This window comes from Anopheles merus, chromosome 3L, assembly GCF_017562075.2.
Source record: "Anopheles merus strain MAF chromosome 3L, AmerM5.1, whole genome shotgun sequence".
Classification (NCBI taxonomy): domain Eukaryota; kingdom Metazoa; phylum Arthropoda; class Insecta; order Diptera; family Culicidae; genus Anopheles; species Anopheles merus.
In genome coordinates, this window is record NC_054085.1 from 11,851,413 (window position 1) to 11,878,457 (window position 27,045).

The following is a 27,045-nucleotide window of genomic DNA, read 5'->3' on the forward strand; positions in this document are numbered from 1 at the left end:
TAACATTAATCATATAGGATGCTTGCGAATAAGTATATTTTGCTATCACGTCTGCATTACAAGAGGATTAGCAAAGTCATTGGTCAGTTAACATTACTGCGTTTTAAGAGAAGATCATTACAGTGCGCTAGCAACGCAGAAGTCTGCGAGGAAGAGGATGGCTTTCGCGGTCCTCTGGCTTTCTCCACACTGTTCGTTAACTCATTGACAAAATATTCTTTCTGTTCTGGCGGGTTGACGAGTCGGAAATACGGTCCAAACGGTCCTGAAAAGGTGGACAAGAGTAATGGTTAAAGAAATCAGGAATGATGTTTAAATTACATCTGTAATACTTACTTGATACAGTTGGCCATGGCATGACGTTATCAGCCTGAGGCTTGCCAGTGATGGCAAAGGACGTCCAAAGATCCACCATGATCTTAGCCATTTGCGTGTGTTCTTCGTTCAGTACGTTCGACATGGGGAACAAGAACTTGAGCTCATCGCCATGGCCGACTGTGTTGGGGAAATCATACGGAAATCCGGGAGTAACAGGAGACGGCGGACCAACGTAGTCAAAGTTGTAGAGGTAGACTTGTCCGGGAAGCGCTCTAGCGAATCGGTTAGCCTCCTCGACAGATCCATACTTGAGGGCCAAATTTCCAGCAACCTGGAGCAAGAAATTGAAGATTATAATAGCAATAGAAGATCGTCTAGCGATCTTGACCACTCACATCAATGAACAGAGGAACTATCTCCGAGAAGTTAGCACGATCCATCTCCTCCCAGGTGGCCTTGGACAGGAGCTCATAGCCAACAACGGCATCGACGAAGGCACCAGATCCAAATTTAATGTTTACGGTCTTGAGAAACTCCAGGAAGTCCCAGTGAGAGTCGAACTCGATGGGTTGAGAATCCAAGGCATAGCGGAAGTATTCGTTGAAGAAGATAAGACCCTCCTGGGAGTTCATCCCGAAGATGATCTCAACATCCCGGAAGTAGGTAGACTCTCTGGGGTGAACGGGCATGAAGCTCTGGTTTCCGTAAGCTCCACCGACGGTGATGCAAGCTCCAGCAACCTTGGGATATCCTGGAGAGCTGAACTCATTTCTCTGTTAAGGATATGCGAGTTTAGATTATATGACTCAAAGGGCGGTAAGGAACCAAAATATTTTAACTCATATTAATTACCTTATGTTGGTCTTGAGCCAAAACTAAATCGCGGACCGATGCGTTCTTGAGACATCTGTCGATCTCGGCAGGAGTCGTCATGTTACAACCGATGATGCTAGCCATCTCGTATGCGCCCTCGGTAGGATCCTGACAGATGACCCAGGGCATGAACAAGGTACCGGACTGGATGATGGCACGTTTGAAGAGTCCCTCGCGAACACGGGGGCTATGGAGCATAGCGGAAACTGCATGCCCTCCGGCAGACTCACCAAAGATCGTTACTTCTAGTGGGTTTCCACCGAAGCTACGAATGTGTCGGGATACCCACTCAAGCGACTCGAGCACGTCGTACATGGCGGCATTTCCGGGAATAGATTTGGTTCCAGTTGACAGGAATCCGAGCGTACCCAAGCGATACTGTATGACGACGAGAACGATGTCCTTCTCGAGCAAATACTCAGGTCCGAATCGCTCAGCGGATCCGACCACGAAGGCACCTCCGTGGACGTAGAGCATGACTGGACGATTAGCTGTGAGCTAGAAGAGAAGGTTGGGTTAGGTATGTCCACAGACGTTACAAGAGAGAATACTTACATTGTTAGAATAGATCGAAAGCGTGAGGCAATCCTCGGCATCGGGGTCATCCTGAGAGAGCGTGCGCCGCTGAGGGCAGGCACGCCCAGGAACTGTAGCATTCATGACACCAGTCCATGGGCGTACGCTCCGCGGGCGTAGGAAACGGTTTCGTCCCACCGGAGCCTCGGCGTACTTGACGTTGAAGAACTTATAGATGGGTCGTCCAGTCCATGCCGTCTCTCCCATGGTTCCCATGACAGATCCTAATCTTCCTATTCTTACTACAGGAGTTTGATCATCTTGAGCAACCGATGTACCGGCGATTGAGGCGATCGCGAGCACGAGTAATGCAGCTGCCGATGACATTTGAACACTAGCCATGTTTGCAACGAGGGATAGAATTGTATTTTTTGAATTTGGTCTGAGCAGGCTCAAACACTTACTGAAGCAGCTAGCCAAAAGTGCATTCTTTTATACGAATGTGGAGCTGATAGAACCTACCAGATCTGCATCATAAAGTTAAGCGAGATAACGTTAATCGCCCGATTTCGGTGGGATAGGGTGGTGTAATTCGTTGATAATGATTAAGGTGTTGTAAAATCATTTTGAAGGGTATTGAATAAGTTAATGCACGATGCATATCGGGTATTTTATTGAGTCTTTTGGATTAGTATGTCCTATCAAACAGCGGTGTTTGAGTGTGCTCGTTATGCACTTTGATTGATGGGGGTTTGTGTGAACCCTCATGTTGTGTCAGGGATTCAATCGATAAGACCGGCGGGCAGCAAACATATCGAAAAAAATTGAATCTTTTTTGCAATGCCGCTCGTTATCAGAACAGCAATTCGCAATGCAATCTTTGATCACGCGTGTTTGGCGACATGTTCGACAAGCGGAAGTAAGGTTTTGGAGGACGCTTATCTTGGTCCCATAATAAAACACGATCTTGGCGTATTTTCAATCTTGGCGCCGTTGTTCCGGTCTCGTATCGTAAGGCATCAATGGAAGGGTTTTTCCCACGCAATCGTTCTACCAAAGAGCATAGGTTATCGATTGAACTTTGGAAGTGCGGCTGTTGGGAGTTGGCAAGGACAGACTATGTTGAGATCACAGGTAGGATATCTAAAGATCATTAAATTCGTAATGATCATTTCACGGAATTGTATATAAAGTTGGACCCATGATATTAATACAGCATATTTTCGAAATAGCAGACTATTTTCCAACAAAACAAAATCAACCCATTCTCGGGCGCCCTGCTTGGAGGGATTAATGTCAAAGACTCTGAGACTGGATGATATCTTTAGCTTCCTGCTTAAGCAACTATCACAATAACAGGATTGACACATTTGAAGCATCCTTATGCTACCATCAGCATTCGTGTCGTTGTCGGTTGTCGGGCTGTCTCAATAGTCGTATTCCATGACGTTCTTAACCATATACCCAAAGCTATCATAGGAGATCAGGAGTACATGCCAGTTTAGAATACCGATACTTGACGTACTGTTTCTAGTAGTAAGAGTTTATAGCTATTAGAATCGTTGTCTGAAATCTCATACATTTTCAAAAACCATGTCAAATAATACAAGGTATCCCATGATTTATATTTTGGTTCCCGTTATTGGTTGGGTTCGTCTCTCGATGTATTCAGTGTTTCTCATTCGTCTGATTCAACCAAAAAATATGAAATATGTCCAATAAATCATGGGAGCGATCCAAACAGCTATGGGTAGAATTGTAAAAAAATGGGGAATCAACAAAAAATCTTGGGGTTCACTATAATCGTTATTTGAATCATTGCTTGTTATGACTGTCAATTTGATATACGGGTTCAGCATTGGCCAGATATCCTCTGATTTCTTTTGACATCTGGACACATTTTGTATATATTCAGATATTTTTAACTTCTCTTTACGGTACCCTGTGTCTGGAATGCAATAAATTTTGCAAAGATATCAAAGATAAACAACTGTTTTGAGTAGAAAATGGCTTTAAATCACAAACATGCGCTAGAAAATAATTCAGCCTGCTTTTAGTATTTGGTGTACCTTAATATACACATTTTGTTAGGACTTTTCCTTTAATCAAAAATTTTACGTAATATCCCTCATTTTTATGTATCTCGGTCATAACCGTCAGCTCGTAGCTTGTTTTTGACCGATAATTACTTGATGGACCTTGACCTACAGGAGCACCATTGACGATGCTTGGGTCGGAAGAGTACTTCGGTCACTCAATAAGTGAATTTATGAATGGCTTATCGCAATCATTCGTGGATAGGAAAGGGGGTGGAATTTATTTCTTGATGGACCTTGACCTACAGGAGCACCATTGACGATGCTTGGGTCGGAAGAGTACTTCGGTCACTCAATAAGTGAATTTATGAATGGCTTATCGCAATCATTCGTGGATAGGAAAGGGGGTGGAATTTATTGTGTGGGAGAGAATCAATAGGGCAACAGGAAACATAAACCGGATAGTTATCAACAACCCTCGAACCAGTAGATAATGAATGAAATGCATTCGAGTTGTGCATGCAAGCGATTGGCTTAATGGACCGATAAGGAGCCGGTCATGAATGAAAGCTCAAAGCTCACCGAGCGTATCTCGTCTTTGGGGGGTCCGTTGTAGCGTAACGTAGCGTACCGTTATCTCAGTCAGTCAAAGAACACGTGCAACAAAGGAAGGAGTATGATGCTTGATTATTAGTTTATTGTACTGACGAGCCTCTGATTAAGGCCGAAATAATTAGGATAGGTTTAGTGGAGGAGTATGCTCGCGGGTCTCACTGCTTAGTTCTTGGGGCTCCGATTTAAAAAGAGATCCAGACAAGTTGCCGGCGAAACGGATAACTTTCGGGGTCCTCTGGCCTTTTCAACACTGTTAGTAAGCTCATTGACGAAGTACTCTTTCTGCTCCGGAGGGTTCACGAGTCGGAAGTATGGTCCAAAAGGTCCTGAAGAGGTATGAAAGTGTGTTGAAAGAGAAATAGTTAAAGAAATAAGGAAGGACTGTTTCGACATGAGTATTACTTACTCGATACAGCTGGCCATGGAATGACGTTGTCAGCCTGAGGTACGCCAGTGATGGCAAAGGACGTCCAAAGATCCACCATGATCTTAGCCATTTGGGTGTGTTCTTCGTTCAGTACGTTCGACATGGGGAACAAGAACTTGAGCTCATCGCCATGACCGACTGAGTTGGGGAAATCGTACGGGAAACCGGGAGTCATTGGAGACGGCGGACCAACGTAGTCAAAGTTGTAGAGGTAGACTTGTCCGGGAAGCGCTCTAGCGAATCGGTTAGCCTCTTCGACGGATCCGTACTTGAGGGCCAAGTTTCCAGCAACCTGGAGCAAGAAATCGAAGGTTATAATAGCAATGGAAGATCATCTAGCGATCTTGATCACTCACGTCAATGAACAGAGGAACTATCTCCGAGAAGTTAGCACGATCCATCTCCTCCCAGGTGGCCTTGGACAGGAGCTCATAGCCAACAACGGCATCGACGAAGGCACCAGATCCAAATTTAATGTTTACGGTCTTGAGAAACTCCAGGAAGTCCCAGTGAGAGTCGAACTCGATGGGTTGGGAGTCTAAAGCATACTGGAAGTATTCGTTGAAGAAGATGAGACCCTCCTGGGAGTTCATTCCCTCCTGGGAGTTCATGATCTCAACATCCCGGAAGTAGGTAGACTCTCTGGGGTGAACGGGCATGAAGCTTTCATCCCGAAGAGCTCCGCCGACGGTGATGCAAGCTCCAGCAACTTTGGGATATCCTGGAGAGCTGAACTCATTCTTCTGTGAAGGAAAGTAAGGTGTTGAAATAGATATGTAATAAGTGTAGAACTACTAAATGTAAAAGTACTCACCTTGTGTTCGTCTTGAGCCAAAACCAAATCGCGGACCGATGCACTCTTAAGGCAGTTATCGATCTCGGCAGGAGTGGTCATGGGACAACCAATAATACGAGCGATCTCGTATGCACCCTCGGTTGGATCCTGACAGATGACCCAGGGCATGAACAAGGTACCGGACTGGATGATGGCACGTTTGAAGAGTCCCTCGCGAACACGGGGGCTATGGAGCATAGCGGAAACTGCATGTCCTCCGGCAGACTCTCCGAAGATCGTAACGTCCTCTGGGTTTCCACCGAAGCTACGAATGTGTCGGGATACCCACTCAAGCGACTCGAGCACGTCGTACATGGCAGCGTTACCAGGGATAGCCTCGGTACCAGTAGAGAGAAATCCGAGCGTACCCAAGCGATACTGTATGACGACGAGAACGATGTCCTTCTCGAGCAAGTACTCAGGTCCGAATCGCTCCGCGGATCCGACCACGAAGGCACCTCCGTGGACGTAGAGCATGACAGGACGATTAGCCGTAAGCTGAAGGAGCAATATTGATTAGATGAGTCCGCAGACATTACAGGAGCAATTACTTACATCGTTGGAGTAGACGGAAAGCGTGAGACAATCCTCGGCATCAGGGTCATCTTGAGAAACAGTGCGTCGCTGAGGACAGCCACGACCAGGAGCGGTGACATTCATGACACTCGTCCAGGGAAGTACACTGAGAGGAGCACGGAAGCGTTGCTCTCCTACCGGAGCCTCGGCATACTTGATGTTGAAGAACTGGTAGATGGGTCGTCCAGTCCAGGCCGTCTCTCCCATGGTTCCCAAGACTGATCCAAGTCCTTGGATGTCTACCACCGGTCCCTGATCTTGTGCCAGGGAAGTGCCAGTGATCAAGGCGATCGTGAGCACGGATAGTAAAGCAGCGAAGGAATACTGAAGACGTCCCATGCTTGAAACTGTACGTATTGTCGAGCTGTTCAGTGAGGAGTTTGTATTATGCACAGGCCAATCGCTTTCTGAAGCATCTAGCCGAAAGTGCATCCTTTTATACGGCTTTGGGGGTCGATAGAGGCTACCTTTGGGCTGCATGGAATAGGGGGGAGCTCGCTATCAGCGGTGTGGCCTGATGACGGGATTAGATATCGTATTGGGACGATAAGGGTTATGTGGTGGGGTTGTATAATAAATTGCATTCGTCTGGGAACGAGATAACGTACTCGATGCACCAACACACAGAGGCAATCATAAGGGGCGTGTTGATAAGAGTTATGTATCCGGAGAATGGAAGTGTTCCTTCGAGACTTAGCATTGTTTGGAAAATGTCGGTAAATGGGACTGATCGATGGGGGATTTGCGGTGTTCAAGGGGACAACAGATAAGAGTCTGCAGGAGGACGTAAGCATATCAGAGGGATGGTAATTTTCGCGAAGAAAGCCGTTATCAGAACACAGACATTCGCGCTCGCATTGATATAGCAAAGTAATCTTTGATCACGCGTTAAACGGGACAACATGGACCGCGTATGTATGTTAGAGGGAATAGCTCGACTTTCAGAAGAATGTGAAGTGAAAACTTGCCTATAGAAATGATGCTATGAAGCACAGTCTTGAAGCCGGTCTCGTGGTACAGTTGTCAACTCGTACGACTTAACAACAAGCCCGTCATGGGTTCAAGCTCCAAATAGACCGTGCCGCCATACGTAGGATTGACTATCCTGCTATGGGGGTTATCCAAAAGTCATTGAAAGCCAAGCTCACAAGTGGTACAGGCAGGCCTTGACCGAAAACGGTTGTTGAGCCAAAAGAAGAAGAAGAAAAAGATGTTAGAGAAATTTCTATACAAGTAAAAGGCGATTAATGCGAAGCATGTTATATGCAGTAGGTATATAATGTTGATGTGTGCGTTGTAGACAATTCCGTCTGCTGTTTTGTAATATGAACTGTATTTGTTTCAAGATTGTCTATCCTAGAGATCTATAAAGCTCAAAGGTAATTTGTTTATGCGGTTCGTTAATTGACAGCTGGCTGATGTTGAGGGAAAATAAGCTGTTCTGAATTTAATAGTGGATTCGATTTTGGAGTCACGGGAAACTTTGTAATTATCACATGTATAACCAAGCTGTACTATAGACTTCAACATTCAATTGGACTTTCGGAGTACAAATAGAATGACAGCTAAAATTTGTTACATTTCAATTATGTTTATTTATTTATTTCATTAAATTAATGCACATGGGATAACTGTACCAGTATGTACTACCGGCAGTGTACCTGGTTTCGGCAGGGTAACCAAAAACGTGTAATTACGCAAAAACGCGCTGAAAATTGTCTCAACACATATTTTTTAAATACAGATATGCTCATTTGTTGTTCACATACGAAATTTCACATCATTTCCTTGCATATTTTTCAAAATATCAAACAAAATGTGCAGAGTTCAACATGTTTCGGCAGATTTGCTGTCAGCCAGTACTTCGGCAGGTTTAATTATTAAGAGAACCAGAGCACTAACACAATGAAAGTGTGTTTTTATGAAATATTTTGTGGTTGGAAAATTTATTCTTGCCTGAATAATTTTAGAATCACGAAAAACTAGTAATTATTCACTTTAAAAGCAGCCGAATATAGGTACACGGTAAATATTGATTTTTGACAGATCAATGCTGTGGGCTCCTGCCGAAACATGAAACAATAACTCACTTTTGATTTTGCTGAATAATCATTTAAAACTTGACCAGAACGCTACAATGCGTATATCGACACATAAAACGACATTTCTTGTACAAAATACCACCAACTTCACAGTAAATGATCCAATAACTTGAAAGAAAAATAATAATTTTTGAGGCAGTACTCTATAACCGTCATACTGTCTTTTTTTCTTCAATGCCTTCTTTGTTTGTAACTCACATCAAAGAGACTGTAAAAACTGCCAGCAAAATGACCAAATCGTGCAACAAAAAAATAATAATTTAAGTGCTTTTCAACACCAATTTTGGGAAAGTGAGAGTGTAAGACCGTTTTAAAGATTGTTGTCTACCTATTTGCATCGATTAAAACGTTTTCCGACTCGTATTCGCGATGCCGAAAATAGGACCAAACTGCCGAAAATAGGAACATAAACAGTGATTGCATTTTCACGAATATCTCTAAAAACTACATTTAAACCGACAAATAAAAAATAGCACAACATAATATGATAGCTTATCGTTCAAAATAATGTCACTTTCAAGAAATATAATAAAAATTGTAATTGTACGATCAGTTTTTGTGAAACTGATGCACTAACCTGCCCAATACTGGTACATTTACTCTAATACTCACCGGATAAAACGAAATTGAAAAGAACTTTCACTTTCAGTACAATTATTGTAATGTACCTTTCTGGAAAAAATGCATTTTATTTTGATTTCGCTTGTTTCGACAAGCGATATGTTATGATGTTTCTATAAGCATATATTACAATAATATTAGGATATTTTTACAAGTATTAGTGCGCGATCATTAGCTAACTATCGAAGATGTAGTTTGTTTGATCTTAGATACCACATCATATCCGATCTTCTGCTTCCGAATATCATTTTTTATCCACATACCATCCGTCTCTGTAAACTTCTCAGTCTGAGTCGTATGTGCGCTCACCAGCAGTTAAGGACAGTACAGTACGGTACAGTGGAATCCTCGTGTGAACTTGTTATCTCGTGAAAATCTACTCTTTTTAATTTTATATCTCAAGCATATTTCGGTCAGTCGATAAGTCGAATTATGGCTTATCGCGATCGCCAGCGGATAGAAAAGGGCGTGAGATTTATTGTGCAGAAGAGAATCAATCTAGCCACAGGAAACGTACACCAGTTAGTTATCAACAACCCTCGAACCTGTTGATAATGAAATGCATTCGAGTTGTGCATGCACAAGCGACCGGCTCAATGGACCGATAAGGAGTCGGTGGTCATGAATGAAAGCTCAAAGCTCACCGAGCGTATCTCGTCTTTGGGGGGTCCGTTGTAGCGTAACGTAGCGTACCGTTATCTCAGTCAGTCAAAGAACACGTGCAACAAAGGAAGGAGTATGATGCTTGATTATTAGTTTATTGTACTGTCGAGCCTCTGATTAAGGCCGAAATAATTAGGATAAGTGGAGGAGTATTGTTGTTACGTGTGTAACAGTAAATGAGTAGCTGGGTAGACTTTCTTAGAACTGGCTTTTGTAGGATTTATTGTACAGTTTAAAAATTAGTCGGTCTTTCTGCTTTATATTTTGCTACTGCCGCTAACTTTTTGGATGGCGCCTATCCTCGAACAGCTGATCCGTCTTGACCGCACTTGACCCTGCTTAGCGACCGCTGCCGAACTTTGTCCTAATCGGTCCTACTTTTGATCATATATCTGTCTCGTATTTGGGAATATCTTTTTGTCCTTATCTAACAGGTGCCGCCATCTGGTGTTTATAGTTCTAACTATTCGAGCTATCCTATACAGCTTGATGTTTTGTAAACATTCGCCTGTCAAAATGCACGATGTCGTTATCGTGCCAACAAGTATGCTCGAGGGTCTCACTGCTTAGTTCTTGGGGCTCCGATTTAAGAAGAGATCCAGGCAAGTTGCCGGCAAAACGGATAGCTTTCGGGGTCCTCTGGCCTTTTCAACACTGTTAGTAAGCTCATTGACGAAGTACTCTTTCTGCTCTGGAGGGTTCACGAGTCGGAAGTATGGTCCAAACGGTCCTGAAGAAGTATAAAAGAGTGTTGAAAGAGAATTAGTTAAAGAAATAAGGAAGGACTGTTTCGACATGAGTATTACTTACTCGATACAGCTGGCCATGGAATGACGTTGTCAGCCTGAGGTACGCCAGTGATGGCAAAGGACGTCCAAAGATCCACCATGATCTTAGCCATTTGGGTGTGTTCTTCGTTCAGTACGTTCGACATGGGGAACAAGAACTTGAGCTCATCGCCATGACCGACTGAGTTGGGGAAATCGTACGGGAAACCGGGAGTCATTGGAGACGGCGGACCAACGTAGTCAAAATTGTAGAGGTAGACTTGTCCGGGAAGCGCTCTAGCGAATCGGTTAGCCTCCTCGACGGATCCGTACTTGAGGGCCAAGTTTCCAGCAACCTGGAGCAAGAAATCGAAGGTTATAATAGCAATGAAAGATCATATAGTGATCTTGATCACTCACGTCAATGAACAGAGGAACTATCTCCGAGAAGTTAGCACGATCCATCTCCTCCCAGGTGGCCTTGGACAGGAGCTCATAGCCAACAACGGCATCGACGAAGGCACCAGATCCAAATTTAATGTTTACGGTCTTGAGAAACTCCAGGAAGTCCCAGTGAGAGTCGAACTCGATGGGTTGGGAGTCTAAAGCATACTGGAAGTATTCGTTGAAGAAGATGAGACCCTCCTGGGAGTTCATTCCGAAGATGATCTCAACATCCCGGAAGTAGGTAGACTCTCTGGGGTGAACGGGCATGAAGCTTTCATCCCGAAGAGCTCCGCCGACGGTGATGCAAGCTCCAGCAACTTTGGGATATCCTGGAGAGCTGAACTCATTCTTCTGTGAAGGAAAGTAAGGTGTTGAAATAGATATGTAATAAGTGTAGAACTACTAAATGTAAAAGTACTCACCTTGTGTTCGTCTTGAGCCAAAACCAAATCGCGGACCGATGCACTCTTAAGGCAGTTATCGATCTCGGCAGGAGTGGTCATGGGACAACCAATAATACGAGCGATCTCGTATGCACCCTCGGTTGGATCCTGACAGATGACCCAGGGCATGAACAAGGTACCGGACTGGATGATGGCACGTTTGAAGAGTCCCTCGCGAACACGGGGGCTATGGAGCATAGCGGAAACTGCATGTCCTCCGGCAGACTCTCCGAAGATCGTAACGTCCTCTGGGTTTCCACCGAAGCTACGAATGTGTCGGGATACCCACTCAAGCGACTCGAGCACGTCGTACATGGCAGCGTTACCAGGGATAGCCTCGGTACCAGTAGAGAGAAATCCGAGCGTACCCAAGCGATACTGTATGACGACGAGAACGATGTCCTTCTCGAGCAAGTACTCAGGTCCGAATCGCTCCGCGGATCCGACCACGAAGGCACCTCCGTGGACGTAGAGCATGACAGGACGATTAGCCGTAAGCTGAAGGAGCAATATTGATTAGATGAGTCCGCAGACATTACAGGAGCAATTACTTACATCGTTGGAGTAGACGGAAAGCGTGAGACAATCCTCGGCATCAGGGTCATCTTGAGAAACAGTGCGTCGCTGAGGACAGCCACGACCAGGAGCGGTGACATTCATGACACTCGTCCAGGGAAGTACACTGAGAGGAGCACGGAAGCGTTGCTCTCCTACCGGAGCCTCGGCATACTTGATGTTGAAGAACTGGTAGATGGGTCGTCCAGTCCAGGCCGTCTCTCCCATGGTTCCCAAGACTGATCCAAGTCCTTGGATGTCTACCACCGGTCCCTGATCTTGTGCCAGGGAAGTGCCAGTGATCAAGGCGATCGTGAGCACGGATAGTAAAGCAGCGAAGGAATACTGAAGACGTCCCATGCTTGAAACTGTACGTATTGTCGAGCTGTTCAGTGAGGAGTTTGTATTATGCACAGGCCAATCGCTTTCTGAAGCATCTAGCCGAAAGTGCATCCTTTTATACGGCTTTGGGGGTCGATAGAGGCTACCTTTGGGCTGCATGGAATAGGGGGGAGCTCGCTATCAGCGGTGTGGCCTGATGACGGGATTAGATATCGTATTGGGACGATAAGGGTTATGTGGTGGGGTTGTATAATAAATTGCATTCGTCTGGGAACGAGATAACGTACTCGATGCACCAACACACAGAGGCAATCATAAGGGGCGTGTTGATAAGAGTTATGTATCCGGAGAATGGAAGTGTTCATTCGAGACTTAGCATTGTTTGGAAAATGTCGGTAAATGGGACTGATCGATGGGGGATTTGCGGTGTTCAAGGGGACAACAGATAAGAGTCTGCAGGAGGACGTAAGCATATCAGAGGGATGGTAATTTTCGCGAAGAAAGTCGTTATCAGAACACAGACATTCGCGTTCGCATTGATATAGCAAAGTAATCTTTGATCACTCGTTAAACGGGACATGGACCGCGACCGGAAGTAACCGTTTGGGTGAATGTAATCTTTATGGATTTAAATTCAAAAGGCAGACGGTGGTTGGGAATTTCCCACTTTGTATGTTAGAGGGAATAGCTCGACTTTCAGAAGAATGTGAGGTGAAAACTTGCCTATAGCACACGGGTCGGAAAACGTTTTAATGAATGCCAATAGGTAGACAATAATGTTCAAAACAGTTTTACACTCTCAATTTCCTAAGATTGGTGGTAACTACTTAAATTATTAATTTTATGTTGCTAATTTTGGTCATTTTGCTGGCAGTTTTTACAGTCATTTTTATTTGAGTTACAAACAAAGTAGGCATTGAAGAAATGAGAATGCCTGACGGCTATAGAGTACGGCTCCGACCGGCTCACAAATTACTATATTTCTCTCAAGTTATTTGATTATTTATATTGAAATTGGTGATATTTGATACAAGACATATCGTTTAATGTGTCGACAATACATATTGCAATTTTCTGATAAAGTTTTAAATTAATATTCAACGAAATCAAAAGTGTGTTTATCTTTCAAGTTTCGGCAGGAGCCAACAGCATTGATCTGTCAAAAATCAACATTTACTGTGTACCAATTTTCGGCAGCTTGGAAAAGTAAATAATTGGTTGTTTTTCGTGATTTTAAAATTCTAAACGGGGTAGAATAAATTCTACAACCATAGAATCTTTCATAAAAACCACACTTTCATTGTTTAAGTGCTCTGGTTCTCACGGCACATTTTGTTTTATATTTTGAATAAGATGTAAGGGAATGATGTGAAACTTCGTATATGAATAGCAAATGAGCATATCTATATTTAAAAAATACGTATTTAGGCAATTTTCAACGCGATTTGCGTAATTACACGTTTTTAGTTATCCTGCCGAAAACAGGTACACTGCCGAAAACTGGCACGGTTACCCTACATTTAAACCGGCAAATAAAAAATAGCACAACATAATATGATAGCTTATTGTTACGTTCGCGATTATTAATTCCGTAACGAACGTGTCAAACTGTAAGCTCGCGTGGTGCACGATCACCTTAATCTAGAAACCGGGAACGATACGTGTAAAAGCGGAATAAATATGCGACACAAATACTAACATGCGACACTCACGCGTACGTACACTTATGTACTATTTATCCTCGGAAAGGATACACTAACACCCTAATATGTATGGGCTTCCGGGAGTATAAAAGGGACCGAACTTTCAATAAACATTCATTCGGATTTTGAAACTCTAAGAAACCTTGTCTTTTTTATTTTGCATATACGGATCACGAAAGAAATCTCTCATCCCTCTTCACCCCCTTCTGCGGCATAGGCTCCTCAAATTACTTGAGAGAGCAACTAGCGGGAAGGTTAATCATTGGTGTCGAACGGTTGAGAAGATCGCTGTTACCCGAGCGGGTTTGATTTACAAGGCCGCATCCTTCGCGTGGCCCACAGATCCGTTCACCGTAGTAACACTTATCGTTCAAAATAATGTCACTTTCATGAAAGATAATAAAAATTGTAAGTATAAGAGCAGTTTTTGTGAAACAGATGCACTAACCTGTCCAATACTGGTACATTTACTCTAATACTCACTGGATAAAACGAAATTGAAAAGAACTTTCACTTTCAGTACAATTATTGTAATGTACCTTTCTGGAAAAAATGCATTTTATTTTGATTTCGTTTGTTTCGACAAGCGATATGTTATGATGTTTCTATAAGCATAGACTACAATAATATTAGGATATTTTTACAAGGATTAGTGCACGATCATTAGCTAACTATCGAAGATGTAGTTTGTTTGATCTTAGATACCACATCATATCCGATCTTCTGCTTCCGAATATCATTTTTTATCCACATACCATCCTTCTCTGTAAACTTCTCGGTCTGAGTCGTATGTGCACTCACCAGCAGTTAAGGACAGTACAGTACGGTACAGTGGAATCCTCGTGTGAACTTGTTATCTCGTGAAGATCTACTCTTTTTAATTTTATATCTCAAGCATATTTCGGTCAGTCGATAAGTCGAATTATGGCTTATCGCGATCGCAAGCGGATAGAAAAGGGCGTGAGATTTATTGTGCAGAAGAGAATCAATCTAGCCACAGGAAACATACACCGGTAAGATATCAACAACCCTCGAACCTGTTGATAATGAAATGAATGAAATGCATTCGAGTTGTGCATGCACAAGCGACCGGTTCAATGGACCGATAAGGAGTCGGTGGTCATGAATGAAAGCTCAAAGCACACCGAGCGTATCTCGTCTTTGGGGGTCCGTCGTAGCGTAACGTAGCGTACCGTTATCTCAGTCAGTCAAAGAACACGTGCAACAAAGGAAGGAGTATGATGCTTGATTATTAGTTTATTGTACTGACGAGCCTCTGATTAAGGCTGAAATAATTAGGATAGGTTTAGTGGAGGAGTATGCTCGCGGGTCTCACTGCTTAGTTCTTGGGGCTCCGATTTAAGAAGAGATCCAGGCAAGTTGCCGGCGAAACGGATAGCTTTCGGGGTCCTCTGGCCTTTTCAACACTGTTAGTAAGCTCATTGACGAAGTACTCTTTCTGCTCCGGAGGGTTCACGAGTCGGAAGTATGGTCCAAACGGTCCTGAAGAAGTATAAAAGAGTGTTGAAAGAGAATTAGTTAAAGAAATAAGGAAGGACTGTTTCGACATGAGTATTACTTACTCGATACAGCTGGCCATGGAATGACGTTGTCAGCCTGAGGTACGCCAGTGATGGCAAAGGACGTCCAAAGATCCACCATGATCTTAGCCATTTGGGTGTGTTCTTCGTTCAGTACGTTCGACATGGGGAACAAGAACTTGAGCTCATCGCCATGACCGACTGAGTTGGGGAAATCGTACGGGAAACCGGGAGTCATTGGAGACGGCGGACCAACGTAGTCAAAGTTGTAGAGGTAGACTTGCCCGGGAAGCGCTCTAGCGAATCGGTTAGCCTCCTCGACCGAACCATACTTTAGGGCCAAGTTTCCAGCAACCTGGAGCAAGAAATCGAAGGTTATAATAGCAATGAAAGATCATATAGTGATCTTGATCACTCACGTCAATGAACAGAGGAACTATCTCCGAGAAGTTAGCACGATCCATCTCCTCCCAGGTGGCCTTGGACAGGAGCTCATAGCCAACAACGGCATCGACGAAGGCACCAGATCCAAATTTGATGTTTACGGTCTTGAGAAACTCCAGGAAGTCCCAGTGAGAGTCGAACTCGATGGGTTGGGAGTCTAAAGCATACTGGAAGTATTCGTTGAAGAAGATGAGACCCTCCTGGGAGTTCATTCCGAAGATGATCTCAACATCCCGGAAGTAGGTAGACTCTCTGGGGTGAACGGGCATGAAGCTTTCATCCCCAAGAGCTCCACCGACGGTGATACAAGCTCCAGCAACCTTGGGATATCCTGGAGAGCTGAACTCATTTTTCTGTGAAGGAAAGTAAGGTGTTGAAATAGATATGTAATAAGTGTAGAACTACTAAATGTAAAAGTACTCACCTTGTGTTCGTCTTGAGCCAAAACCAAATCGCGGACCGATGCACTCTTAAGGCAGTTATCGATCTCGGCAGGAGTGGTCATGGGACAACCGATAATACGAGCGATCTCGTATGCGCCCTCGGTTGGATCCTGACAGATGACCCAGGGCATGAACAAGGTACCGGACTGGATGATGGCACGTTTGAAGAGTCCCTCGCGAACACGGGGGCTATGGAGCATAGCGGAAACTGCATGTCCTCCGGCAGACTCTCCGAAGATCGTAACGTCCTCTGGGTTTCCACCGAAGCTACGAATGTGTCGGGATACCCACTCCAGCGACTCGAGCACGTCGTACATGGCAGCGTTACCAGGGATAGCCTCGGTACCAGTAGAGAGAAATCCGAGTGTACCCAAGCGATACTGTATGACGACGAGAACGATGTCCTTCTCGAGCAAGTACTCAGGTCCGAATCGCTCCGCGGATCCGACCACGAAGGCACCTCCGTGGACGTAGAGCATGACTGGACGATTAGCCGTAAGCTGAAGGAGCAATATTGATTAGATGAGTCCGCAGACATTACAGGAGCAATTACTTACATCGTTGGAGTAGACGGAAAGCGTGAGACAATCCTCGGCATCAGGGTCATCTTGAGAAACAGTGCGTCGCTGAGGACAGCCACGACCAGGAGCGGTGACATTCATGACACCCGTCCAGGGAAGTACACTGAGAGGAGCACGGAAGCGTTGCTCTCCCACCGGAGCCTCGGCATACTTGATGTTGAAGAACTGGTAGATGGGTCGTCCAGTCCAGGCCGTCTCTCCCATGGTTCCCAAGACTGATCCAAGTCCTTGGATGTCTACCACCGGTCCCTGATCATCTTGTGCCAGGGAAGTGCCAGTGATCAAGGCGATCGTGAGCACGGATAGTAAAACAGCGAAGGAATACTGAAGACGTCCCATGCTTGAAACTGTACTTATTGTCGAGCTGTTCAGTGAGGAGTTTGTACTATGCACAGGCCAATCGCTTTCTGAAGCATCTAGCCGAAAGTGCATCCTTTTATACGGCTTTGGGGGTCGATAGAGGCTACCTTTGGGCTGCATGGAATAGGGGGAGCTCGCTATCAGCGGTGTGGCCTGATGACGGGATTAGATATCGTATTGGGACGATAAGGGTTATGTGGTGGGGTTGTATAATAAATTGCATTCGTCTGGGAACGAGATAACGTACTCGATGCACCAACACACAGAGGCAATCATAAGGGGCGTGTTGATAAGAGTTATGTATCTGGAGAATGGAAGTGTTCCTTCGAGACTTAGCATTGTTTGGAAAATATCGGTAAATGGGACTGATCGATGGGGGAGTGGTCGCGGTTGTCAAGGGGACGAGTAAGAGGACGCAAGCATATCAGAGGGATGGTAATTTTCGCGAAGAAAGCCGTTATCAGAACACAGACATTCGCGCTCGCATTGATATAGCAAAGTAATCTTTGATCACTCGTTAAACGGGACAACATGGACCGCGAGCGGAAGTAACCGTTTGGATGTAATCTTTATGGATTTGAATAGAACACGTAGACGGTGGTTGGGAATTTCCCATTTTTTATGTTGTACGGATTGTTGTAATAGGATAATGCTTTGTTATATACATCTCGTCATTTAAACAATGTGTTGTTGACTTGTTAGCGCAATTCTAACATCTGCTCTTCTGCTATTTTGTAACATGGCCTGTATATGTTGGAGGATTACGTAGCACAAGGTGATTTGCAAAGCACACGGATCGCGAATTGTTTGCAGCTTTAGATAACAAATGGTCAAGTAGTACATAAAATGACTTATTTTAGAGTCATTGGAATCCTTGTAATCATGCAAATTAACACCAGCTGAACAACCAAACAGTAGGGCAACTTTCAAAATTCGAACGATCTCTTGCCTTCAATATACAAGAAAAAGAAGCAGCTAAAACTTCAAAATAGAGTTTTGGATAATTTCAAGCCATATCAGCATTAACGAGAAGTAGTGTAAGTACCACCGAGCTACATTAAAGTCGATGCCGGTGGTACTGCTATTTTTGAAGATATTGAACAGATACATTATATGGGGATATTGTGTTCCAATGGAAAATTGTGCAAAGTTGTTTATTTTTATTTGATGAAAACATAAATGATCATAAATACTTACAGACTTCCGATAGGTGACATAAAAAGCAAAGATAGGTAACTACCCAAATAGCCAATATTGTTTAAGCAGCCAATTTGGGCAAGCTAAAGATCGCTGCTTGAATTCGCCTTTTGCAGTAGATAACCAGCATCAAAGTTCCGGGCGCCTTCTAAATACCGTCTAAACAGCTTCCTTATACCAGGAGGCCGGAGATTATTTTTTTGTGTGTTTTATTTTCAAGCAAGGCGACGTGGGCATGTTTATTTGTGAACTGTAAATGTTCATAACGTTCACAGAATTTTATTAATTTACAGTTAACCCAAAATCTTCTTCTTCTTCTTCCTTGGCACAACAACCGCTGTCGGTCAAGGCCTGCCTGTACCTAGTAGTGAAGTGAGCTTGGCTTTCAGTGACTTATTGTTACCATAGAAAGATAGTCCGTCCTACGTATGGGGACACGGTCTATTCGGGACTTGAACCCATTACGGGCATGTTGTTACGTCGTACGAGTTGACGACTGTACCACCAGACTGGCCGTAACCCAAAATCACTTCCTAAGTTGATATTGCTACTTCAAATAACTAATCTAACTGGAGCACAAACCACGAGACGGCGTCTGTCTTTGACACTTTTACAAGAGTCACCTGGTAGATATGTCATGCATTTAAAAGCTATAAAGCTCCACCAAGTTCGGAATACATTCTTAAAAAGCCTTAAAGTTCCATCGACAACCCTACAGATAGTACTAATCAGCCACAAAGTTCCAAAGGTATCGTGTGCTTGTTAAAAAGCTTAATGGTTCCACCAATTACCGTTTCATCTCTGAATTACCCACAAAGTACGACATCGGGACGATTGTTCGTTAAACAGCCCCTAATCAGCTATGGAGTTCGAGCTGGCTATTTGGGTAGTTACTTTTCCATGAGCAATTAGTTACTAGTTACTGGTCGTCGGTTTGAAATGAATAACATGCCCGTCATGGATTAAAGCCCAGAATGAACCGTCCCCCCGTAGCAAGGATTGACTATCCGGCTACGTGGTGTAATGCATTAAGTCTCGAAAGCCTGTATAGGCCGGCATGTCCGCGTAGGACGTTACGCCAAACAGAAGAAGAAGAAATTTGTTTCTTATTCATAACAGAGTAATGGGTTATTTTTATACGCTACTACTAAACATTGTCATCTCTATTACAGACATTAATTTAAAAAAAAACTATATTGGTATGAAAGATAATGGTTTATAATTTAGGTATTTATTTAATTATTACAATGTATCGTGTATCTTGTGGTTGTTTTTTTGAGGGATTTATCATCAGCTCAATTGACGAAGTGAACTCTTCTAAAGGAACGTTTTTCGTCGTTGTTACCCTATGTGGACTGTTACGCCCTGTTTGAGTTATCTGTAGTGGCTCTCACCACTACCCTCGCCACTTTGCAACATCACCAGTTCATGACCAAATATTTTTATTTCATTTCCAAATAATTTAACATAAAAAAGATTTTGCCAAAATAGACAGGGTTGTTGTAAAAGTTTAGCTGTGGACAACAATACAACATTTGTGGAATTTCAACTCTTTCATATTGTAATTTACACTCGATAAAATGAAAGTATGACTAGAAGCAGTGAAAGCATGGCTTTCACGCTAACTGATGTTGTTTTTATAAGGTTAGCTGCCGATCGGTCGTGAGCACTGACCGCATATTCATCGTAATAGTTGGTTCCAATGCTGAACGGGTTGTTGATGTGCAGATACGGACCAGTAGGACCTAAGGTTATACAAAAAAAAAATACAAAATTAAATGTTAAATACAAACAAACGATCGTTGTGCTTTGTGCCACTCACCATTAACTTTAGGCCACGCCGGCACACCCCTGGAAGACTTCGGGACGCCATCTATAGCGAACGACGTCCAAAGATCTACCATAATTTCTGACATCAGCGTATCGGCTGTATTGAGCCGGGTGACGTGCTCGGGGTAAGGGAACAGGTAAATATTATCATCCGAATGATGTGCCCCACCCAGGAACGGATAGTGGGACGTGTTGGCCCCATACCCGAAGCGCGTATGTTCACCCTGATAGTCGAACGAATAAAGATACGTTTCCTTCTCGCTGTATCGCGCATTATTTTGCACATCTCGCAAAACGGGTGCCTTGATGACGATAGTGCCCGCAATCTGTAACGATGACAAGAGGGCGAGGATGATAACATTGTGTGTGCGCGGTCAGAAGTCACCCTGAAGACGATACTCACATCGATCACACCCGCCATAAGCTGAGTGAAGTTGCCACTCTCGAGCTGCTGCTCGGTGAACAGGGACTCGATCTCGTACCCCGCCAATGCGCCGGAATGCTCGTCGATGCCGAACAGACGGTTCGCCGTATCGATCAGATCGTACTGGTTCGACTGCTTGCCGTTGATCAGTTCCATCGCTGCCAGCATATCGTACAGCCCGGTCACCATGAACGTACCGTCGTGCTTGGTAGCGCCCGCCATCATGCGCACGTCCTTGCGCACCTGTCCCGAGCGCATCACGTGAATCGGATCGGCGGGGAGAAAGCCGGACGGACCGCCAACCACCATACCGCAGCCACCGATATTGTTGACGCCCTGGTTCATCATGCGATCTTGCTGCAATAAGGTTTGAGATTGTTGGAATTATTAAATCAATTTTGTAGCGACTCTGATTCAGATGTATGCATCTGACAGCATCTCCAAAGATTCACTAATTTCGATGGGTTCTCGAATCCATAAATATTATTGATTCTCGAGTAATTTATGAAAATTTAAAGGATATTTTTGGATATTTACTTATAGATTCCAAAATTAATATCCAATGACGTTCCCTGCTTTTGACTATGAGTCCTCCAATGTGTATGAATATTTATAGGCTCTTGAATGTTTATCCAAAGCTTCCACCCCTTTTTTGCCTTATAATTGCACTTCAGTATAAAAGTGGTTTGAATCGATTGGTGAGCACTGGGTATAAATTCAGCCTCGTAGAACCAAATCTTCAGAAAATATTTAAAGATTCATAGATCTTTGCATTTTAATTTTTTAATCCTCAAAGACTTGTGTAACTTTTGAGATTCATCAATTGAGATTCGAAACACTCCTCGCAGAAGATTCACATGAATGAATACACCCTAACAGCTTACCGAATGCAAGTCGAGCGCCCTGAGCAAATTCAGTACCGGCAACTCCTGCAGACACTGTTCCACATCCTCGAGCGGGCGCGCTACGTCACAGCCAGCGAATTTGGCAATCTCTTTCGCATTCTCCACCGGGTTCGGGTCGATCGCCCAGGAACTGGTCGAGCCGCCCGACTGCAAGATGACCTGCCCGAAGTAGGACGACGGTACGACCGGGCTGTACAGCAGTGCACTAACAGCGGCCGCTCCAGCTGACTGTCCGAACACGGTAACACGCCGCGCATCTCCACCAAAGTCAGCGATGTGGTCTTGTACCCATTTTAGGGCGAGCACTACATCGAGCATGCCCGCATTGCCCGGAATGGTGGAGGACAGCGTGGAGAGAAAGCCGAGAGCACCGAGTCGATACTGCACGGCAACCAGCATGACGTCCCGTTCCAGCAGATAGTTGGGCGGATGGTCGGCCGCCTTGCCGAGATAGAACGAGCCACCGTGGATGTACACCATGACGGGATGGTTCGCCGTAACCTGTGGCCGAAAAGACCGCCCATTAGCATTGCGTGACGAAAGAGAGATGCTTTATCGCTCCCTCGGATGACTTACATTTTTCGTGTAGACTGATAGCGAGAGGCAGTCCTCGATGGCGGGTGTTATGTCGCCCGGTGGCAACTGATCGGTAATGCCAGGCTGGGGACAAGGACGGCCCGGCAGTGATACATCCTTCGCGGCAGTCCACGGTACGATCGGGACCGGCGCACGAAAGCGTCGCGCCCCGGTCGGCGCCTCCGCGTACGGTATGTTGAGGAACTGATGGACGCGCTGCTGGGTACGGGCGGTAAGCGTTTCCGACCCCACTACCTCACCGAGGCCCTGAATGCGCACCGTGATCGCACAGGTAGCTGCGGCAAAGCACAGCAGCACGACGAGCAGGCTCGAACGGCAAACCGACACGAACAACATCTTGCTAATGACTGGCGGCGGCGACGGCGGCGATGGCGGCCTTCCCAAACGACCGTGTTGAGCTCACGTACTTGGCGTTGAACAACCTCCCCTCCCTCCGTTGCCGATGACCGTTGCTCAGTGCAATTAAAGGGTGACTGTTTTGGGCGATAGAGCGATGATAAGAGCGTGTTGGATAAAGCGGTGTGAACCCCAAGCCCTTGCTCACTCTCGATGTGTAAATGTGGCTGTGTGTGTCGAAAGGAAGGGGTAACTGTTATACGGCGAATGAGATACGCGTATACTTCGAGTCACGATAGCTGGAAGATAAGAGCAGATCAATCAATTTGATGGTAAATGATTGCAGATTGCCATTTTGATCGAATTCAATTTGTCATTGCACGTAATTTAACCTTGAATTCCCAAGATAGTTGTGTTACATCGCCGCACTAGTTGAACAAACATTCATGTTTTGGGCACAAAATGTAGCAAATCTAACTATTCACCACACATACAGAGGCTCTAATAACGATACCGGCGCGTTAATCTGCTCGAATGAAAGTGTTGAGCGCGTGTTGAGTCGATGAAACGCCTTTTTTGCTGAACACCTCAAGTTTTTTTTTTTTTTTGCGAAAACCTGTTTGGATGAAGATTTATTCGTTTTATATGTGTGTTTTCGTTGTTTGTTCACGTTGTTCGTTCGCCGTTATTGTTGTTGTTGCATGTCTTTTGTTTGTTTTGATTTTGTTTTTTCCCCCATTCCAATTGGGTCCTACTCTTTTCAATTATGGCAAACAGTTTTTGGGTCATCTTTTTCTTTTTTGTTTGCTCGATGCTGATGCTGTGCTTCACTGTTGTGGATTTGTACAGTTATATAACGTTCTGTATTATTTTCTCTTATCCATTATGCTTAATACAGAAACTCGTGTTGATATTTTGATATGAACATTTCATTTTCTTTATTATACTTAATCCTTTTTATTGTACTTTTGTTTTCTTTTTTTAATAAACTAGAAGCCATTTCATTATTCATAAAGCATTATTTCACAAAAGTATTATTTGCACCAAATTCGGGCTAAAGTTTGCTGTCCCCGGCTATAGACGATTTTAATGTTTAAGTGCTTCTAGTTGCGATCGATTATTAAACACATTTTATTGGTTTTTTGTAATGTTGTTGTAGCTTTTCCTATGGCAACTTTAGTTTGCAAAACCCTTATCTATAAATGTATACCGCCATGTAAAAATAAGCTTTATTGCAGCCGCACCAAAACACCTTCGAGACATGGGAGGGAAATTAGCTGTATCTTATTTATTGCTGTGCGCTTGATAGTTGAGCCAAGTGTGTGTGTGTGTACAGTACAGGTTCGAAGTACGGACGGTCGATGTTGCACAAAATTAATCTAACATGGTCGGTTTATTTTCAATTTAGTTCCTTAATTATGTTACTTGACACCCTGGTCGGTGCCTCCGCGTACGGTATGATTGACACGCTGCTGGGTCAACGGTTTATACCGTTTTTGTTGGCCTGTTTTATTATTTGGGATAAATGACGGCCAGGTCGTTTTGGAATCTATATATGGCTGATTAAAAAAACATTCTAAACAACTTTAGAAATGTTAAGGGTCTATGGTACTTCTATCAAGAGAGTCAAACGGGAATAAGCATTAGCGCCTGAAGGTATGCAATTGTACGCAAAACAGTATAGCGAACCAAACGACTATTTGAAACCGAATAAAAAACACAAGGCATCACATTAACTTTAACTCATTATTTTCTCCAATTTCAAAGGAATGTAATTAAATAATAAATACAAATTGTTTTTCATTTATTTCAAAATTAATAATCCACTAGGAACGTTTCCATTAATTGTGTGTGAATAGCTTTTCTAATAAAGATTAATTCTAATAAGAAATTAGTAACTTAATGCTATAGGATTTTACAATCAATTCTGCTATCTGCAATCAACGCGTTTGTCCTGGTTTGCTCCACTGTGCTCCATTCTCCCTTTGGTGGAGCCCATCACACCTCATGCCTACCTCCTCATCTGCTGTTGATGATAAGCGTCGCTGCCTGCTACAATAACAAAACCGGTTCACTGTCAGCTGGTAACTGTCAGTCCAAAGTGGATAAAGCGTCATAAAAAGACGTCGAAAGCGAAGAAAGAAATCCTCGAGAATCTGCAGCCGGGATTCTCCATTCCTAACGGTTCTAAAGTTGTATTTTAGTTTGGTTCCAGCATCGGTACGGAATCGATCGCTAAACGATTCGTCGCGTCTCTTTCACCGTCTCTGTCAACAATGTTCACTTATTGTTGGTGTTTACTTTTTCCCACAGTTCTCCTACTCACCGTCATGACCGACCAAGGTGTGGAGGCCAGTTCGCCGATCGTAAATCTGGCCGAGCTGGGTGCATTGCGGGGCAGCACCGGCACGAGCGCTTGGACGGGTCGCAAGTTTTACCAATTCCTGGGCGTTCACTACGCCCAAACAACGTCCGGCAAAAATCGGTTCCGGGTGAGTGGAAGCATCTAGTGTAAATAGAGAAAATCATAGTCATAACATTAATTTCTCTTTCTCCCAACAGCCGCCGATAAAAGTAGCCCCCTGGCAGGGGATAAAGGATGCCAGCCGGCACGGCATGCCCTGTCCGCAGCTGAAGTTGCTGTCCCTATTTACCGGCAAAGCGTTTGCCGGTGATCCGGAAGACTGTTTAACGCTGTCAATCTACAGCTCCGATGTAAGTCTATTCCTACTAAACGACCCAAAGGGTGGAAATTAATCACAATTTTCTTCTCAACCCAAGCTCGCGGCCAAGCGCCCGGTGATGGTGTTCATCCACGGGGGCGGTTTTTACGAAGGCTGTGCCAAAAACCAAACGGGCGAGTATCTGATGGAACGGGACGTTGTCCTAGTGACCATCCAGTATCGGCTGGGGCCGCTCGGATTTCTGCAGACCGACACCGGCAGCATTCCCGGCAATATGGGGCTGATGGATATGAAGCTGGCGCTCGAATGGGTACAGGAGCATATCGGGCGGTTCGGGGGCGATCCGGCCAATGTGACGCTGTTCGGGCAGTCGGCCGGTGCGGCCGCCGTTTCCGCCCTGCTGTACAGCCCGCAGGTGCCGGACGGGTTGTTCCACAAGGTGATACTGCAGTCGGCCGGATCGAGTGCGCCGTGGGTGTGGGACAGGGAACCGCTGCAAAGTGTGCGAGATCTAGCGTTTGAAGCTGGCGAGGAATTTGATGCACCGGAGGAAGAAATCGATACGTTTTATCAGAACGTAGACGTTTGGAAGCTGTTGCATGTGTTCAACGAGTACAAGGTAAAGACAACGCTGGAGAGCGGATTGGATCGTGTCGGTGGCAATCGGCTCGTGACCGGCGATTGGGAGCGATACCTACCGCAAACGCCGCTGGAGTGTATGAAGCAGGGCAAGGTACGGCCCAACATTCCGATGATGGCGGGCGTCACCAAGCACGAGGGCACCTTTCTGCTGACGACCGTGTACGATCATTTCAAGAGGACGGGCAAGCTGGATGATCCTGCTTTTGTGAAGTATGGCTTGATGGATGCTGTGAGCAAGTTCCTGGGCGCAGGAGATGATCCCACCGGTGCGTTCGTTGGGTATCAGATGCGATCGTTGTTCACGTCGAAGGAGCTGGAAAGTGGCAGCTTTGGTGAGATGGCCGATGGATTGATTGATGTAAGCAAAAAAAAAAAAGATTTCTTCTCTCTTCTTGGTAATGTCTTTAATTATGTTTTCCCTCCTTTTCCTTTGTTTAGCTGGCTGGCACCATACTGATCAAAGCGCCGCTGCTCCGCGAAGCGCAGGCGAATGCACGCGTCAATCCAAACGCGACGTACCTGTACACGTTCGATTACGTCGGCGAGCATTCGCGGTTCGGCTATGGGAACGATACGTCCCACTATCCGTTCGGCGGTGGCGTGCACCATTCCGACGACAAGCTGTACCTGTTCCCGTACCCACCGGGCAAGCCGGACGCGCTGAACGAACGCGATACGGCGATGGCGAAGCTGATGGTCGACCTGTGGACGTCGTTTGCGGCGGAAGGGGTACCAAAGTCGGACCGCTTGACCGTACCGTGGAACCCGATGACCGGTGAGTGTGTGGAGAGCACATCGATGTTGGGTGAGTGTTAGTAATTTTCTAATGCAATTCTTCCGTTTTGTACAGCTTACGCTGGGCCTTACCTTCACATCAACGATCCGCCGAGCGTGGGGGACAATTTCTACCGCGAGTTTACCGCTGCAAGCGATGAGAAACGAAGCCGGAACAAGGAACGTACCTAAAAAGAGAGAGAAAGAGAGTGAGAGGGGAAGGAAGAGTGGCCTTTTCTTATACTTAAAACCGATCCATCTATACAACACCATTCATCATCACATATCGCGGTGGGTTAAAGGTAGGTAAAACCTCTGGGGACAGTATGCAACGCTAATAAAAGCGAAAAACCAAAACATACCTGCAGGAAAACGGGAACACGGCTAAGAAGGTCCGAAAAGTGTGAATGCTTCGAGGATAGTGTGTTGTGTGTGCGTGTAATTCCCT

The 27,045-nt window shown here is 44.8% G+C and overlaps 5 protein-coding genes across 8 annotated transcripts in view; 1 reads left to right on the forward strand and 4 right to left on the reverse strand.

The window, feature by feature from the left end:
• The window catches only part of LOC121598344 (glutactin-like), a 35,717-nt gene extending 8,761 nt beyond the window's left edge, over nucleotides 1-26,956 (forward strand). The window contains exons 1-6 of one of the 2 annotated variants that reach the window (XM_041925021.1): nucleotides 24,568-24,717; nucleotides 24,811-24,989; nucleotides 25,060-25,212; nucleotides 25,279-26,181; nucleotides 26,262-26,598; nucleotides 26,674-26,956. In XM_041925021.1, the coding sequence (XP_041780955.1) occupies nucleotides 24,828-24,989; nucleotides 25,060-25,212; nucleotides 25,279-26,181; nucleotides 26,262-26,598; nucleotides 26,674-26,789 (1,671 nt within the window). In that variant the 5' untranslated portion in view covers nucleotides 24,568-24,717; nucleotides 24,811-24,827 and the 3' untranslated portion in view covers nucleotides 26,790-26,956. Of the gene's footprint in view, nucleotides 1-24,567; nucleotides 24,718-24,810; nucleotides 24,990-25,059; nucleotides 25,213-25,278; nucleotides 26,182-26,261; nucleotides 26,599-26,673 lie in introns of those variants that run through there. The other variant, XM_041925022.1, reaches the window with a different exon arrangement.
• Nucleotides 15-6,592, reverse strand: LOC121598341 (esterase E4-like). Of its 3 annotated transcripts, none has more exons than XM_041925017.1 (5): nucleotides 6,176-6,592; nucleotides 5,600-6,118; nucleotides 714-1,091; nucleotides 337-649; nucleotides 15-265 (listed from the first exon to the last, which is right to left on the reverse strand). In XM_041925017.1, exons 1-5 carry the CDS (start codon nucleotides 6,533-6,535, stop codon nucleotides 84-86), a joined length of 1,752 nt encoding a protein of 583 aa, XP_041780951.1. In that variant the 5' UTR covers nucleotides 6,536-6,592; the 3' UTR covers nucleotides 15-83. The 3 variants fall into 3 exon arrangements, with proteins under 3 accessions (XP_041780951.1, XP_041780950.1, XP_041780952.1); XM_041925016.1 differs by lacking the exons at nucleotides 5,600-6,118; nucleotides 6,176-6,592 and adding exons at nucleotides 1,171-1,689; nucleotides 1,747-2,166; XM_041925018.1 differs by lacking the exons at nucleotides 15-265; nucleotides 337-649; nucleotides 714-1,091 and adding exons at nucleotides 4,403-4,684; nucleotides 4,765-5,077; nucleotides 5,142-5,528.
• Nucleotides 9,737-12,211, reverse strand: LOC121598343 (esterase E4-like). Its single transcript, XM_041925020.1, has 5 exons — nucleotides 11,795-12,211; nucleotides 11,219-11,737; nucleotides 10,770-11,147; nucleotides 10,393-10,705; nucleotides 9,737-10,312 (listed from the first exon to the last, which is right to left on the reverse strand). The coding sequence occupies exons 1-5, from the start codon at nucleotides 12,152-12,154 to the stop codon at nucleotides 10,149-10,151; spliced, it is 1,734 nt and encodes a 577-aa protein (XP_041780954.1). The 5' UTR covers nucleotides 12,155-12,211; the 3' UTR covers nucleotides 9,737-10,148.
• On the reverse strand, nucleotides 15,092-17,237 carry LOC121598342 (esterase E4-like). The gene is made up of 5 exons (XM_041925019.1): nucleotides 16,825-17,237; nucleotides 16,249-16,767; nucleotides 15,800-16,177; nucleotides 15,423-15,735; nucleotides 15,092-15,342 (listed from the first exon to the last, which is right to left on the reverse strand). The coding sequence occupies exons 1-5, from the start codon at nucleotides 17,185-17,187 to the stop codon at nucleotides 15,179-15,181; spliced, it is 1,737 nt and encodes a 578-aa protein (XP_041780953.1). The 5' UTR covers nucleotides 17,188-17,237; the 3' UTR covers nucleotides 15,092-15,178.
• Nucleotides 19,614-23,011, reverse strand: LOC121598340 (glutactin-like). The gene is made up of 6 exons (XM_041925015.1): nucleotides 22,890-23,011; nucleotides 22,141-22,796; nucleotides 21,544-22,065; nucleotides 20,639-21,016; nucleotides 20,228-20,561; nucleotides 19,614-20,150 (listed from the first exon to the last, which is right to left on the reverse strand). The coding sequence occupies exons 2-6, from the start codon at nucleotides 22,495-22,497 to the stop codon at nucleotides 19,972-19,974; spliced, it is 1,770 nt and encodes a 589-aa protein (XP_041780949.1). The 5' UTR covers nucleotides 22,498-22,796; nucleotides 22,890-23,011; the 3' UTR covers nucleotides 19,614-19,971.
• Nucleotides 26,957-27,045: the final 89 nt, after the last annotated feature.